We start from the raw sequence: 15336 nt of genomic DNA, 5'->3' as shown, positions 1-15336 counted from the left end.
TGCCTCCTGTAGCCCAGGAGCCCATAATTCAAGGGTTATTGTAATATATTAACATTGGAAATTGTACATGTTAAAGATCCAACGGATTTGATGGTCAATGTTCTGAATTTTGTATAAAGCTATGTCATACCCAAGCAGCTCCGGGTGACCCAAAGCCACTATGAAAGTATAGGGGACTAAAAGAGACCGAAAAGCCCTCCTACTAAAAACCAATGCTTAGTGTGATTTGATTCTTAAAACAGAAGTTATTTGCAATAATTCAGCTTTAAAGAAACTCTGAAGTCTCTTTTTTTTCTTGTTTTTGGCATAAAATCCTCTTAAGCATGAATTCCCCAGTTAAATCGCTACATCCCTGCGGCAGCTGGGTGATTTATTACAGAGTAATTGATTTTCAAAGTTCTGCGACTTTGCAGGTCGTAGATTATGCTGCCCTGACACGCAGGGCTTCTCTTCCTGGAGAGGCTGAGCTTTAGGCTGTAGCTCAGCCTCTCCGCAATCAATCTTGGCGGATCTCCACCTCCTCTCCGCCCCTCTCAGTGAAAGAAGACTGAGAGGGGCGGGAAGAGGCGGTGATCCGCAGAGATTGACTGCAGAGGAGGCAGAGCTACAGCCTAAAGCTCAGCCTCTTCAAGGAAGTGAAGCTCTGTGAGCCTTGGAGCTTTGCAGGGCTATTTCAGTGTAATAAATCATTAATCTGCGCGGGGATGCAGCGATTTAACTGGGGCATTCATGCTTGAGAGGATTTTATGACAAAAACAAGAAAAAAAGAGACTTCAGAGTCTCTTTAAGTGAACATCTGTGGTTACCCAAAATGCACCGCTACTGAATATGCAAACCAGCGATCTGGATGTAGGCATGGCTTCAGGGGCATAAATAGATAATTTGCATATTCAGTATCGGTGCATTGTGGGTAACCACAGATGTTTACTTAAAGCTGAATTATCACAAATACCTTCTGTTTTAAGAAGGCAAATCACACTAAGTATTAAGCTATGGTGGAAGATATCAGTTAACATCCATTCATAATTAGCTTGATGATGGAAACTGGTTTAAACATCTGTCTTTGTCTACTGGTAGTCTATAGAGGGCTACGTTACCCACATAGAAAGTTTCAGGTAACACTGGTTTGTAATTTTCTTTGCAGGGAGTATAGTATAGGGTGTAGCTTAGAATATAGCTGGGCCAATAAGAGATGACATTATTGTATAGTGCACATGTTTGTATATTGTATTAGATTTACTGTGATCACATTGTGTTTGTATGAAGGTAAAAGGCTTCTGCCTACAGTGTCGGACTGGGAGCTGGAAAAGCTGAAGAAATCCACTTGCTGGCCAAGCAGCAGTAATCAGGTGTTGCTGCTCACAGTGAAGACGTGCTGCAGGTTTCTATTGAGAGTAATCACACAGGGTTACTGCTGCTTGGCCAGCAGGTGGATTTTCTCAGTTTTCCCACCTCCCAGTCCAACACTGTCTGCCTACACTGCCATGTATGGGTTGTAGTTTTCTGCTAACATTGCAATGTTTGGGGTGTAGTTTTCTGCCAACACTGCCATGTTTGGGTTGTAGTCTTATGTCAACACTGCCATGTTTGGGTTGTAGTTTTCTGTCAAGACTGCAATGTTTGGGTTGTAGTCTTTTGCCAACACTGCCATATTTGGGTTGTAGTTTTTTATCTATATCGCCATGTGTGGGTGGCAGTGTTATTAGGTTGTGGTTGCTATATACAAGATTTGTTAAAGCTTAACTGTCAGGCATAAAATAAAAAATCATTTATTTATTTTTATCTGGTAAACAAGTAATAGGGATGCTAGCTGGGCAATCCAAATGTTAAAAATCACTCTTACTTTTGTTGTTGATAAAAGATCATTCCCCAGTTTACCTGGCTCTTATTTGGTACATTGCCGCACAAAGGAAGTTGCAGGGCATGCTGGGTTGTCTTTTTTTTCTTCTTTACTTTCCCTTCAGACTTACAGTAACTAATGCAGCCTGATTGGCTAAAGCCTCTTTACCTCCTGTGTTCCCCTCCCACACCTCTGTTGCTCTCTGATTGGCCAATATTTCTCATGCTGAGAAGCTGCACATAGATTACCATGCGTGCTCGGTAATGGGTCGGTCAATACATGCGATAAGCTCCTCCTCTCCTGCTATGTACTAGATATATAAATTGAAACAAAATAGTAAAAGCGCTCGCTTCACAATTGTAGTGTCAGTGGGGGACTAAAGTTAAACAATCAATTGTCCACAGTTATCATTTGCCAGGTGCTGCAATTAATTCTCTGGGTTATGGCCAGCAGTAAAAAGTCAATAAATGGTAATTGCGCTCTCAGCATAAAATTTCATCCGCCTCTCCCCCCTTCATGGACTCACTCACCAGATGTTGCGGTCTATAGCCAGATAGATATATAAATTGTCATTATAGTCATTCATGTGTGTTCTGTGAGGAAACGAGCAAGACTTGTGAAACGGCTCTCAGGCCACTGATTTTTTTTGCATGTATCTGTTTGGTTGGGGGATGCAATAGAAGGGTGTTAGTTACTCATCTGGTGCCTGTATTCTTCTCTTCTGCTACTATGATTGGAATGTGTATTGCCTGTCCGGAGGCACAGTGAGTCACCCACAGCCCCTCATTGGCTGTCAAGCTATCATCTAGTCCCGGACTCCTTCTCCACTCCCTTTTTTTTGTTTTATTTTGTTTTATGTAAACCTTATTTTTGTCATCACTGACTACTACTATCTTTGTGAAGAAACAAATTCATGTTTTTGTACATCTTATTGGCTCTCAAGCCTTGCAATCCTAACCAACCTTGCAGAAGACAACCTTCCTGAAGGATATTGTCCTCCCCTATTTTATTACAGTCATAAAACAAGTGTGCCCATCATGATCTTCGCACCCATAACGAATAGCCACAAAACACCTGGAGGATGGGCCTGTGTATTGGGATGAAAAGTTAGAAGTTAGAGACCCCTTTAACTCTGGGACTTCTTGCAGTCGTAGGTGCTGCTACCCCCTTCAGCCAACCTAATAGGTCCACTTCAAAAAGACACACAAACCTCTGGATTTTTACATCATTGCAGGTCCCTATTTTTTAAAAGCTAATTCTGAAGCCTCATATGTATATGTCACCCCTGCCGAAAGGCCACATTTGTGCCTGACTGCCTAAGTGTCCCAGGATCTGCTGGACACAACCAGAAAATAGTGTGGCAGGTTGGTACAGCTGCAATATGGTGGAAAATGATGTAGGTGAGTATTACAGCCAATATGTTCCAGGCTGGGTATTGCAACAGTCACTTTTAGATCACAGAGGCTTGGCCTAATCTTGCAATCTAATTATGTTTTTAAGAAAAAACTTTAATGGCCATTATTAGAGTAACCAGGAAACCAGCTAAAAACATACATCATAATAAAAGTCAGATCTTTATTCAAAATCTGGATTTAGATAACATAATGAACACTAAATGTTGTTGTTCTTGCTTTTAACACAATTACAATGAATGGACGATTTTGCTTTTCTTAACTAGAAAGAAGCAAGACAAAATATGTCCCATATTTTTGCTAAGTTCATATCATTTTACGTATTTAACCAAGGAAATGATGGGTTTTATGTGCTGCAGAAAAAAATAGACTGTGCTGTTGTCAGAGGATTATGCCACTGGCTTTTAAACTTTGAGTCCTCTTCCCATAAGGCAAGCAAAGACTGTCATGACCATCTTTGGTTTCACCTCCACAAGATCTTCTGGCAAAGCATAGACTCTCGCTCCGATCTTTCTTGCCATTGAAATAGCATATCTAGACGTAAGAAAAAATATACACAATTAGAGGCGTAACAGACATTTTGCTCCATCTCTAAAGCATTTCAAACACATCATTGAGGACTTGCTACAGTCATTTTCATTGTGGAAGATGTGATGTTGGTAAACTATTATTGATATATAAAGCGCCAACATATCAGCCTTGATTCACAAAGCCGTGCTAATGCATAGCGCGCAATGTTACTCGCGCAAAGTTTTTCACGTGCAAAGTTTTACACGAGCGCACTAACAAAGCTCTTCCTGGGTTAACACGTCACAATGCGCGCATTGTGCCATGTTAACACGTGAAGAGCTTTGTTAGCGCACGCGTGTAAACCTGTGCGCGTGTGAAACTTCGTCATCAGTAAAAGCAGGAAGATTTGAATCATGATGGTACCATTTATTAGCTAACTTGACATAAAGAGTCAGCTTTTGGATAAAAAGCCTTCTTCAGACTTGAACTATCGAGTCTGAAAAGGGCTTATTACCCAAAAGCTTACCTTTTTTCTTTTAAGAAAGGGTCTATTTCCACAAGCATATTGCACTGGTTTCAGTTTCAATGCGAATAATCGCATTGCAAATTCACAATTAGTGGAAATGGGCCCTTAGCCAATAAATGATATCATATTGATTCAAAACTTCTGACTGTACAATAGAGAATACAAACTATAGAGCGTTACAATACAATGAGTTACAGATAACAGACGATTGAACAGATCAGCTCTTACATTGTACACAGAGGTGGAAAAATGTATTCACATGATACAGCAGTAAAAACCCTTAAAGGAGTCATCAGGCAAAAATATGGGTCCCCCGCTCTACTTACCCTGGGCTTCCTCCAGCCCCTTGCAGATGACACATCCCACACCGCAGCTCCACGCTCAATCTTCAGCCAGGGGTCCTCATTGGTGCAGAGGGTGACCTCGAGGTCATCTCTACTGCACATACGCCGCTGTCAATTAAGCCGACGTTGTCCACAGTATACTGCACAGGCCCTGGGTAAGTAAAGCGGGGGACCCATATTTTTGCCTGATGACTCCTTTACAGGTAATATATGAGCTGGAAAAAAAATGACACCTACTTAACCGGGAGCCAGAGGCTGAGAGTGAAACTGCAGCAAGGGACATATCGGCTACTAGGGGCTGGAAGAAGCCCCAGGTAAGTAGGTGCCCCTATGTTTTCATTTTTTAATGTAATTTTTTTTCTAGTGTGCCTCTTATCTTCCCTGGTCAGCTGTCCAAGCTGTCCTCCCATCATGTTACACAACTATGTACAAACCTGCAGCATATGGTCTCCAGAAACGTTTATGGCTGTCAGTTTGCAAATGAGTGTTCCTTATCTATCTTTATCTGCCACCCCGGAGGCATTTTACATTAGAGGTTGCTTCATAATAAGAGAATTTATCTATTCTTACAAGTATCTCTAATCATTAATGTGCAATGTTCCCATTAGTGTCACAATTATGTTTATTTTGAATTATAGTTCTTAATTTTTATCTTCTGTAATAAAATAAGGCGTTGGTTAATTTCCAGGACAATAGAAAATGTGACAGAGATATGCACAAAAATATACTTTTATGGTGTACTCACTTGGCATTATTTAGTTTCTCAGCATCATTTAGGTCTTCTGTCTTCAGAATGTCATAGTTAATGGAACCAGGCTGAATAGAATCAATTAAATCCAATACAGGCATGCTTGTACTTATTTTTCCATCCTTTTATAAAGAAAAAAATAAATTTTGAAACAGAAAGGCATATAATAAGATTCTTTATTGATAATATAGCACAGTAGGGATCAGCTGATTGTTACAAATTTGACTTAAAGAGGAACTCAAGTGAAAATAATGTAATAAAAACATGCTTAATTTTTACAACAATTATGTATAAATGATTTAGTCAGTGTTTGCCCATTGTAAAATCTTTCTTCTCCCAGCTGGCAGGTGATCTCACTGGAAGTAGCCGCTACTTGCTTTTTTGGCAGTTGGAAACAGCTGTAAACAGTTATTTCCTACAATGCAATGAGGTTCACAGACAGGAAACTGCCAGGACCATGGTCCTCACAGTTTCCTGTGGGAGGGGTTTCACCACAATATCAGCCATACAGAGCCCCTTGATGATCAGTTTGTGAAAAGGAATAGATTTCTCATGTAAAAGGGGGTATCAGCTACTGATTGGGATGAAGTTCAATTCGTGGTCACGGTTTCTCTTTAAAGAGGAACTCCAGCCTAAACAAACATACTGTCATTAAGTTACATTAGTTATGTTAATTAAAATAGATAGGTAATATAATCACTTACCCTACCTGTTTTAAAAGAACAGGCAAATGTTTGATTTCATGATGGCAGCCATCTTTTTGGTTAAAAGGAGGTGACAGGGAGCATGATACACAGTTCCAACTGTCCTGTGTCCTGAGCACCTCTCCCAGTTGCTAGGCAATGTGAACAACAACATAGGAAATCCCATCATGCTCTGCACAGCATCAGGGAAAAAAGGCCCGGGCTTTTTTTCTTTGATGGGTGGAGCTTAGCTAAAAATGCAGCTAAAAATGATGCTTTGGTAAGAAAAACAAAGTTTTAGTCCGGAGGTTTACTATAAGGAAGGTTAAAATTGTTCAGTTAGCAGTTGACTAAGAATTTCCAAAATTGGCAGTTTATTCTCTGTTTGTTTGCAACCATGGCACCAATACTCTGGGGCACTGGCTGCCAGTAAATTACCTCCTTATTGCACTAGCAATGAGCATCACAGAGCATGTTCAAGTTAAAGGGCAACTGTAGCAAGAGGGCTATGGAGGCTGCCATATTTATTTCCTTTTAAGCAATACCAGTTGCCTGCTAGCCCTGTTGATCTATTTGGCTACAGTCGTGTCTGAATCACACCAGGAACAAGCATGCAGTTAATCTTGTCAGATCTGACAATAATGTCAGAAACATCTGATATGCTGCATGCTTGTTCAGGGTCTATGGCCAAAAGTATTAGAGGAAGAAGATCAGCAGGATAGCCAGGCAACTGGTATTCTTTAAAAGGAAATAAATATGACACCCTCCATAGCCTCTTTGCTACAGTTGTCCTTTAACACTGCTGTGCACCAATACTGTGGAATGATTGTGTTTTTTATGCACATAAACCTAAAAAAGTCAATGAGCCATTAATCCATGCAGTATACAGGATTAAGCTGGATGAGTTGTGCTTTTCTGAGATCGGCTTCACACCAGCAACCAGCTTGATTTGTCATGGTGAGACTAGCTATTTCTCATTCACTAAAATTAAACTACCAACTTTACGCAGCAGAATTTTCAAAATGTTCCAGCAGAAACGTGAGGGTTTTTGTTTTTTTTTTGATTTTTGTTGTTGTTTTTTTTTTTTTTTCTTTCAAATTCTAGCTTTGTAAGAACTTAGGTACCAAACTGAGCACAAGATGTTGCTGTCAAATGAATATCGGTAATGTTGCTGATATTCCACTATTACCCGATTTTCTCCTATCTTCACACTAACCACCTAACACTAACCTCTGCTCTAGTGTTCACCTATACTATAGCCGAGTGTCCACTGCTATTTCCAGCACTCAAACTAACCTCAGCGTGCTTGGCTACACTATGTAGCTACATAATAGCTGAATTTGGCGCCTCTAGCACCCAAGTTACTTTGTAAGCATTGCCATGGCTGCTAAATACATTATGGCCAGTTGGCCACGCCCAATTTATCAGGCATGAATTGAGCCCAATGTACCTGATTCGACCCCCTCCTTCCTGTTTAATACTCTATTATTAAACACGCTTTATAGTGCAAAATACGTTTGAAATTTTATTTCTCATTTTTATTATAACTTTTCACATTAGATTAAAGCACACTTGAACTTCTAAAAAAGGGGATTTTTTTCTAACCTGGGGCTTCTTCCATCACTCCAGGTCCCTCCACATCCTCTCGGTCATCTCTGTGATGTCGCTGCCAGTACCAAAATACTCCCCAGTCGCTCCTACTGCACATGCGTGGCCCCATTGGCATGTCTCCTCAATCATGCTCCTGTGGCTGCGGGCTTCAGCGCATGCATGGTTCATTCTTTTGAGATCGCACATGTGCAGAATGCTCTCACTTACAGAAGCACAATCAACGAGGCTTGCAACGGAACTGTGCATGCGCAGTAGGCATGACTGGAGTAGCAGTTGCAGAAATATTTCAGAGCAGAGAATTTTAGAGACAGCAGTGCAATGGAGGCGACCATAGGCACCTGAGGGACCTGACACAATACATGGGGCTGGAAGAAGCTTCAGGTAAGTAAAAATCCCCTTTCTTTTTTTTCTTTTTGTTACAAGTTCAGGTGTGCATTAATGCTCTGAATCATAAATGTTCACAAGTACAGCCTTTCCCTTCCTCACTTGCTTCCTGCCCAATAAGACAAGGGGCCATGTACAGATACATGGAAGAAGTTCTGATATCTACATATGGGACACCAGCGGCTTTGCAGCAGCCAGGGAGGGGCAGAGATAGTCGATATTTGTGCATATTTGCTAGGAAAGAAGGTTTAAAAACAAAAATTAAGGTTATTTTAAAATATAAATTCATTTATTTATTTTTCTTTCTTGACAGAAAGAAAAACATCTATGTCCATGTATTCTTTCCTCTTTCATATACTGTATAGTACAAAAAAAAAGAGATTGATGCTGGCATTGGATATAGCATGAGGTAGTACACAAATTGGCCCAACTACCTGTGCTCACAGCAGAAGCAGATATCTTGTGAACAATAGAGAGAAATCCGGGCAGTAGGTAATATTCCAGGCTTTTAATTATCCCATAGGGCAAGATTACAAAAAAGGCCAAACGTAACCATGCAGCAGGGGCACAAGTCTGTGGCCTTACAGCCATTTCACGGACTTCCATTTCCTCAGAGATCAAATTGCAGAGTGACTGGAATATTACCTAGTGCTCGGATTTCTCTCTATTGTTCTCTTTCATATATAGACCTGTTGGTCCAAGGTTTGACCATGGAAAATTAATTTTACATTTACCTCTTAAACATACAGAAGAAACGTAAGCAGTTTGCATGTGACAAGGTTTACCTTGAAACCAGAGATGGATGAGGACTTTCCAGCTTCTCTGAGCGTTTCATTTACCCAGCTGACAATTGTGTCATCATTAACCTTCTGCCCACCTCCAATGCCCTCCAGAATATTCAGTGTATACCTTGAATACAAAATAAGATCACAGGATTGTACAACAGGTTATGTGCAGAAAAATGTAAATGCCATATTAGATGCAGACACCTTATTCAAATGTCAACAGCATCAAGATAGATAACCTGGCAGGTAACAATAAATACATACCAAGGCCATATTTTCATGGATTTATACACTACACCACTTCATCTCTGTCCTTTCCACCACATACTTCTGAAAGTCCCTAACGCAGCTCAAAAGATAACTGTCTAACCTTCAATGCCATGTTTCACTGATCTCCCATTTTTAGAAATTACATATAAGATAGGACTAAGGTTGTTGCAGATCTCCTACAAATGGAAACACCACCATTTACTGTGATTATTATGATTATTATGATTATTTTGGGTTTATATAGGACCAGCATCTTCTATGGCACTGTACAATAGAAGCAGTAGAGTATTGTATCATGCAGTGGTGCTCAGCAGAGCTCGAATATTCGAGTAGCTCGAATATTCGAGCTCTTTTTCAGCTATTCGAGCTCGGTATTCGAGCTCCGAATAGCTGGAGCTATTCGAATGGGCTATCCGAGTACACTCGAATAGCCCATTCACTATTCGAGCTATTCGAGCAAACGGCGCTATTCGAGCTCGGTACCGAGCTCGAATAGCGTCATAGCCCAGATTGATGTCCTTAGAGCCAATCAGAGGGCTCCCAGGCCCTCTGACGGCAGCCAATCACAGAGGGGGACCCTGGCCAGCCCCTACCCTATAAATAGCGGCCGCCATGTTCCGTTTCTCCATGCTTGCCTGAGACTTGTACAGAGAGAGAGTTGCTCCTTTGTGCTTTGGCTTAGCAAGTGCTCTATTGTGGTCATTTACCTAGCGTTTTTGCTCACCTACACCTGCCATACACACCTATATTGTTGTTAGTTAGATAGACATTGTATTTTAGTTAGTAGCTTGTGTGTTACATTAGAGACAGCCAGGCAGCTGCTGCAAGCTTACAGGTTTAGGCCTCAGGGGGGCCTTGCCTCTGTGGGCAGCTGTCCTCTGTTTATTTCTCTCATCTATACCAGTATTTCTGCTGTCCTTTACTAATAGTATTGTAGTTATACTGTACTAGGAGTAGGACACTCACTGACTGTCACTGTTTATAGGCTACTAGCTAGCTCCTGCGTGTGTGCACTCACTCACTGTCTGTGTGTACACACACTCTATTTCCTTCTGATTACTGATAGATTATTGTTAGTTAGTTGTACTTACTTACTACTTACTCTTACTGTACCCGTAGGGACACTCACTGTCACTGTTCATATAGGCTACTAGCTCCTGCGTGTGCGCACTGCACTCACTGTCTGAGTGTACACACACAACACACACTCTATTTCCTTCTGATCGCTGATTGATTATCGTAATTAGTTAGTTTTACTTACTGTTACTACTTACTCTTACTGTACTAGGAGTCTAGGACACTCAGTCACTGTCCATAGGCTACTAGCTCCTGCGTGCGTGCACTCACTGTCTGAGTGTACACACACCCACACTCCATTTCCTTCTGATCGCTGAATGATTATCGTAATTAGTTAGTTGTACTTACTGTTACTACTTACTCTTACTGTACTAGGAGTCTAGGACACTCAGTCACTGTCCATAGGCTACTAGCTCCTGCGTGCGGTCACTCACTGTCTGAGTGTACACACACCACCCACACTCTATTTCCTTCTGATCGCTGATTGATTATTGTAATTAGTTAGTTCTACTTACTGTTACTACTTACTCTTACTGTACTAGGAGTCTAGGACACTCAGTCACTGTCCATAGGCTACTAGCTCCTGCGTGCGTGCACTCACTGTCTGAGTGTACACACACCCACACTCCATTTCCTTCTGATCGCTGAATGATTATCGTAATTAGTTAGTTGTACTTACTGTTACTACTTACTCTTACTGTACTAGGAGTCTAGGACACTCAGTCACTGTCCATAGGCTACTAGCTCCTGCGTGCGGTCACTCACTGTCTGAGTGTACACACACCACCCACACTCTATTTCCTTCTGATCGCTGATTGATTATTGTAATTAGTTAGTTCTACTTACTGTTACTACTTACTCTTACTGTACTAGGAGTCTAGGACACTCAGTCACTGTGTTCATAGGCTACTAGCTCCTGCGTGCGTGCACTCACTGTCTGAGTGTACACACACCACCCACACTCTATTTCCTTCTGATCGCTGATTGATTATTGTAATTAGTTAGTTCTACTTACTGTTACTACTTACTCTTACTGTACTAGGAGTCTAGGACACTCAGTCACTGTGTTCATAGGCTACTAGCTCCTGCGTGCGTGCACTCACTGTCTGAGTGTACACACACCCACACTCCATTTCCTTCTGATCGCTGATTGATTATTGTAATTAGTTAGTTCTACTTACTGTTACTACTTACTCTTACTGTACTAGGAGTCTAGGACACTCAGTCACTGTGTTCATAGGCTACTAGCTCCTGCGTGCGTGCACTCACTGTCTGAGTGTACACACACCCACACTCCATTTCCTTCTGATCGCTGATTGATTATCGTAATTAGTTAGTTGTACTTACTGTTACTACTTACTCTTACTGTACTAGGAGTCTAGGACACTCAGTCACTGTGTTCATAGGCTACTAGCTCCTGCGTGCGTGCACTCACTGTCTGAGTGTACACACACCCACACTCCATTTCCTTCTGATCGCTGATTGATTATCGTAATTAGTTAGTTGTACTTACTGTTACTACTTACTCTTACTGTACTAGGAGTCTAGGACACTCAGTCACTGTGTTCATAGGCTACTAGCTCCTGCGTGCGTGCACTCACTGTCTGAGTGTACACACACCCACACTCCATTTCCTTCTGATCGCTGATTGATTATCGTAATTAGTTAGTTGTACTTACTGTTACTACTTACTCTTACTGTACTAGGAGTCTAGGACACTCAGTCACTGTCCATAGGCTACTAGCTCCTGCGTGCGTGCACTCACTGTCTGAGTGTACACACACTAAATTTACTTGTGATTACTACTGATTATTGTAACTGCTAGTTGTACTTCCTGACTGTTACTACTTACTTACTGTACTAGGGGACACTCACTCAGTCACCTCACCAACCAACCCACTCCATTAAAGTACCCCACTTTTCACCCGCCCTTTTACAAAACTTTTGTCTATACGCCCAAAACATTTAAGATGTCTGGAAGTGGCAGCCAGCGCGGTTTGGGCAAGGGGAAGGGCAGCAAGGGAATCAGGAGGAGAGGGAACAGCATTGTGGCAAGCCGCGGCCGCGGGCGCGCCACCATGCACAGTTCCGCAGCAGCAGCAGCAGCGTCAGTGGCTAACATTCCTCCCATAGCCACTGGCCGTGGACGCCTTGGGCGCCGCCCAGCAGGAGCATCTGCAACTCACGCTGCAGAGACACAGCAGCAGCAGCGTGTAGCACCTGCTCCCATTTTCCTCCAGCCGGGTCGGAAACGTCCCATTGAGGAAAAGGATGCAGACACTGTGGTGCAACTCATGACGGAGGATGAGCAGCCCGCCATCAGCTCTGCATCCGAGGCCTCCACCCTCACCACCACCACCACCCCTGTTCGCAGCAGCCGCCCAGCAGGGTCTGGGGAGGAGGCCAGTTCACCGTCACTCGCCGACCTGTCATTCAGCAGTCTTTTGACCCCAGGCATCATGAGTAAATTGTCTGCTGTTGTTGGCGATCTTGAGGAGGAGATGCTGATGGGCACTTTGGGGGATGAGGGATTGGACAGCAAGACTGTGGCGACAGTCAAGCAGCCCATCCATGCATCAGGAGAGGAGTTTGGGGGGTCCTCATCCCAGCAGGACATGTTTCAGGAGGGGGAGGATGATGATGACCCGGTGACAGACAGAGACTGGGTGCCACCACCTCCAGGGGATGTCGTCCTCAGCAGCTCTGAGGAGGAGGAGGAGGATGCGCTTGTGGGCCTTGCAAGGAGGCGCATCATTGCAAGCATTGGCAGCGTCCCACAGCCTGCTGGTGTCTCAGGCTCAGCAGCAGCAGCAGCAGCAGCCAGTACCACCCCCAGCCGCACCCAAGCCCCCCCCCCCAACCACCACAGGGAGACAGGCAGCTGCGCTTCCATGCCGTAGGGGGAAGTTTCTGTCACCAATCTGGCGGTTTTTCACCATGCCCACTGTGTACAGCAAGTACGCCACTTGCAACCACTGTCAGCGGAAGTTGAGCAGAGGTGCAGACCCCTTAAAGTTCAGCACCAGCTCGCTCATCAACCACCTTGCGGCTAAACATTTCCACCAGCATGAGGAGTTCCAGAGGCTGAAGGCATCTGCTGCTGGCAGTGGCACCACACCCATCACTGCACAGCCTTCAGCAGCAGCAGCAGCAACAGCAGCCACCTGCCCTCCTGCTCCTCCAGCAGCACCAGCAGGAGTGCGGAAACGCACTGCTCCTCCCCCCTCTGCAACTCCTGCCGCCGACACTGAGGCCTGTTCTGGCAGCCAGTCCTCAGTGGCCTCCTCTGCTGTGTCTGCTGATTCCCGTGTCAGCAAAAGGCCACGCCAGAGCCTTTTGAGCGAGTCCTTCCAGGGGGTGGTTAGGGCTCTGCCTCCCAGCAGCCGTCGCGTGCGGCAGCTGAACGGCTTGCTGGCACGGGCCATGTGCTCCCAACTCCTGCCGTACACGCTCGTGCAGGAGGGAAGCGACATTCGTGCGCTGCTTGCTTGCGCAGCCCCAGACTGGCAGCTCCCCAGCAGACACTTCTTTGCCCGCAAGGCCATTCCTGCACTGCACCGCTTTGTGATGGCCAATGTGGAGCGAGGGCTGGAGCACGCGGTTGGTGAAAGGGTCCACGTCACCATGGACTCCTGGAGCAGCCGCTTCGGGACAGGCCGCTACCTGTCCTTCACTGTCCACTGGGTCAGCTTGGTGGAAGGGGGTGAGGATGGGAGAGCAGCAGCGGGCACAGCAGCAGCAGCAACACAGTGGGTGGTGCCACCCCGCAGGCTCAGGGGAACTGCAGCAGGTTCCTCCGATCCTCTGCCATCCTCCGGCACACCTGGCCAAACCCCCCGCCTCAGCAGCAGCGTGAAGGCCCGCCACTGCCAAGCGCTGCTGCACTTGGTCAGCCTTGGGAAGACCAAGCTGACGGCAACCCATGTGTTGGCCAAACTCCAGGAGCAGGAGAGGATTTGGCTGACCCCCAGAGGCCTCAGAGTCGGAGAGGTGGTGGCCGACAATGGGGCCAATCTGGTTGCCGCAATAGACAGGGGAAACCTGACCCACATCCCCTGTCTTGCCCACGTGCTGAACCTGGTGGTGCAGAAGTTCCTGCGCACCTACCAGGGGATGGGCGAACTGCTGGAAACGGCAAGGAATGTTGTGCGTCACTTCCAGCGCTCGGCTGCAGCCTGTGCGAGCCTGGAAGACGTGCAAAAGGAGCTGGATCTGCCACGCCATCGGCTGATCCTTGACGTTCCGACTCGCTGGAACTCCACCCTGGCGATGTTGGAGCGTCTGGTTGAACAGAGGCGCGCTGTCAAACAGTACCTTGCCCTGGCCACTGTTTCCGCAGCTCAGAGAAGGGACAAGACCAGCAACATCCCGTCCATCGTCCCCGATGATGACTGGAGGCACATGCAGCAGGTGTGCTTAGTGCTGGCTCCCTTCCTGCAGGCCACAAACATGGTGAGCAGGGACCATGCTATGGTCTGCGAGTGGGTGCCCCTGGTTTCTCTGCTGAACAGGGCCCTCGATGCTTTGCTGGAACAGGGAGCGGCAGCCTTGGACCAGCAGGAGCGGCAACCAGCTGCGCAGTCCACCTCTGAGGGGGAGGAGGAGGAGGACTTGGTGGAGGTCCCTGACCTGGCTGCTGATGAGGGGGATCAGCACAGCGCAGCTGAGTTGGTGCGGGGGTGGAGAGAGGATGAGGCGGCAGAGGAGGAGGATGAGGACAGCACTGACGTCGATGTGCCAGCAGACGTGGCCCGCCTCTTCCCAATGGCAGCGCACATGCTGACGTGCCTGCGCAGGGACCCCAGGGTGATCCAGATGAAGCAGAGGGAGGACATCTGGATCAGCATGATGTTGGACCCACGCCTCAAGGGGAAGTTGAGCCAGTTCCTGCCGCCTGCAGGAGGAGACCCAGCGCAACAAATAAGGAGCTTGCAGCAGGCCCTTGTTGAGCGCTTGGAGGAAGCCTTCCCCCAGCCTTCCACCCCCACTGTCCAGCAGCCAGCACAGAGGCAGCAGCAGGTGCCTGCATCCAGCAGCAGCAAGCGCCCCACAGACCTGCTGTCTCTCAGCCACGAGCTCTACAGGACTGTAGAGGCTCCGGCAGCAGTGACTAGAGAGGAGATGCATGCAGCAGCATCCTCCTCCG

At 45.5% G+C, this 15336-nt stretch overlaps 1 protein-coding gene across 1 annotated transcript in view; it reads right to left on the bottom strand.

The window, feature by feature from the left end:
* Positions 1-3395: 3395 nt before the first annotated feature.
* Positions 3396-15336, bottom strand: part of LCP1 (lymphocyte cytosolic protein 1) — a 90067-nt gene continuing 78126 nt past the window's right edge. Inside the window, exons 14-16 of the mRNA XM_068265213.1 lie at positions 8844-8967; positions 5378-5502; positions 3396-3786 (exon numbers count right to left, since the gene is read on the bottom strand). Coding sequence (XP_068121314.1) covers positions 3657-3786; positions 5378-5502; positions 8844-8967 — 379 coding nt within the window. The 3' untranslated portion in view covers positions 3396-3656. The remainder of the gene's footprint in view (positions 3787-5377; positions 5503-8843; positions 8968-15336) is intronic.

The sequence above is a fragment of the Hyperolius riggenbachi genome, chromosome 2 (assembly GCF_040937935.1).
Source record: "Hyperolius riggenbachi isolate aHypRig1 chromosome 2, aHypRig1.pri, whole genome shotgun sequence".
NCBI lineage: Eukaryota > Metazoa > Chordata > Amphibia > Anura > Hyperoliidae > Hyperolius > Hyperolius riggenbachi.
Note: the sequence above shows the minus strand (reverse complement) of the source record. Positions and strands in the feature narration are given on the sequence as shown.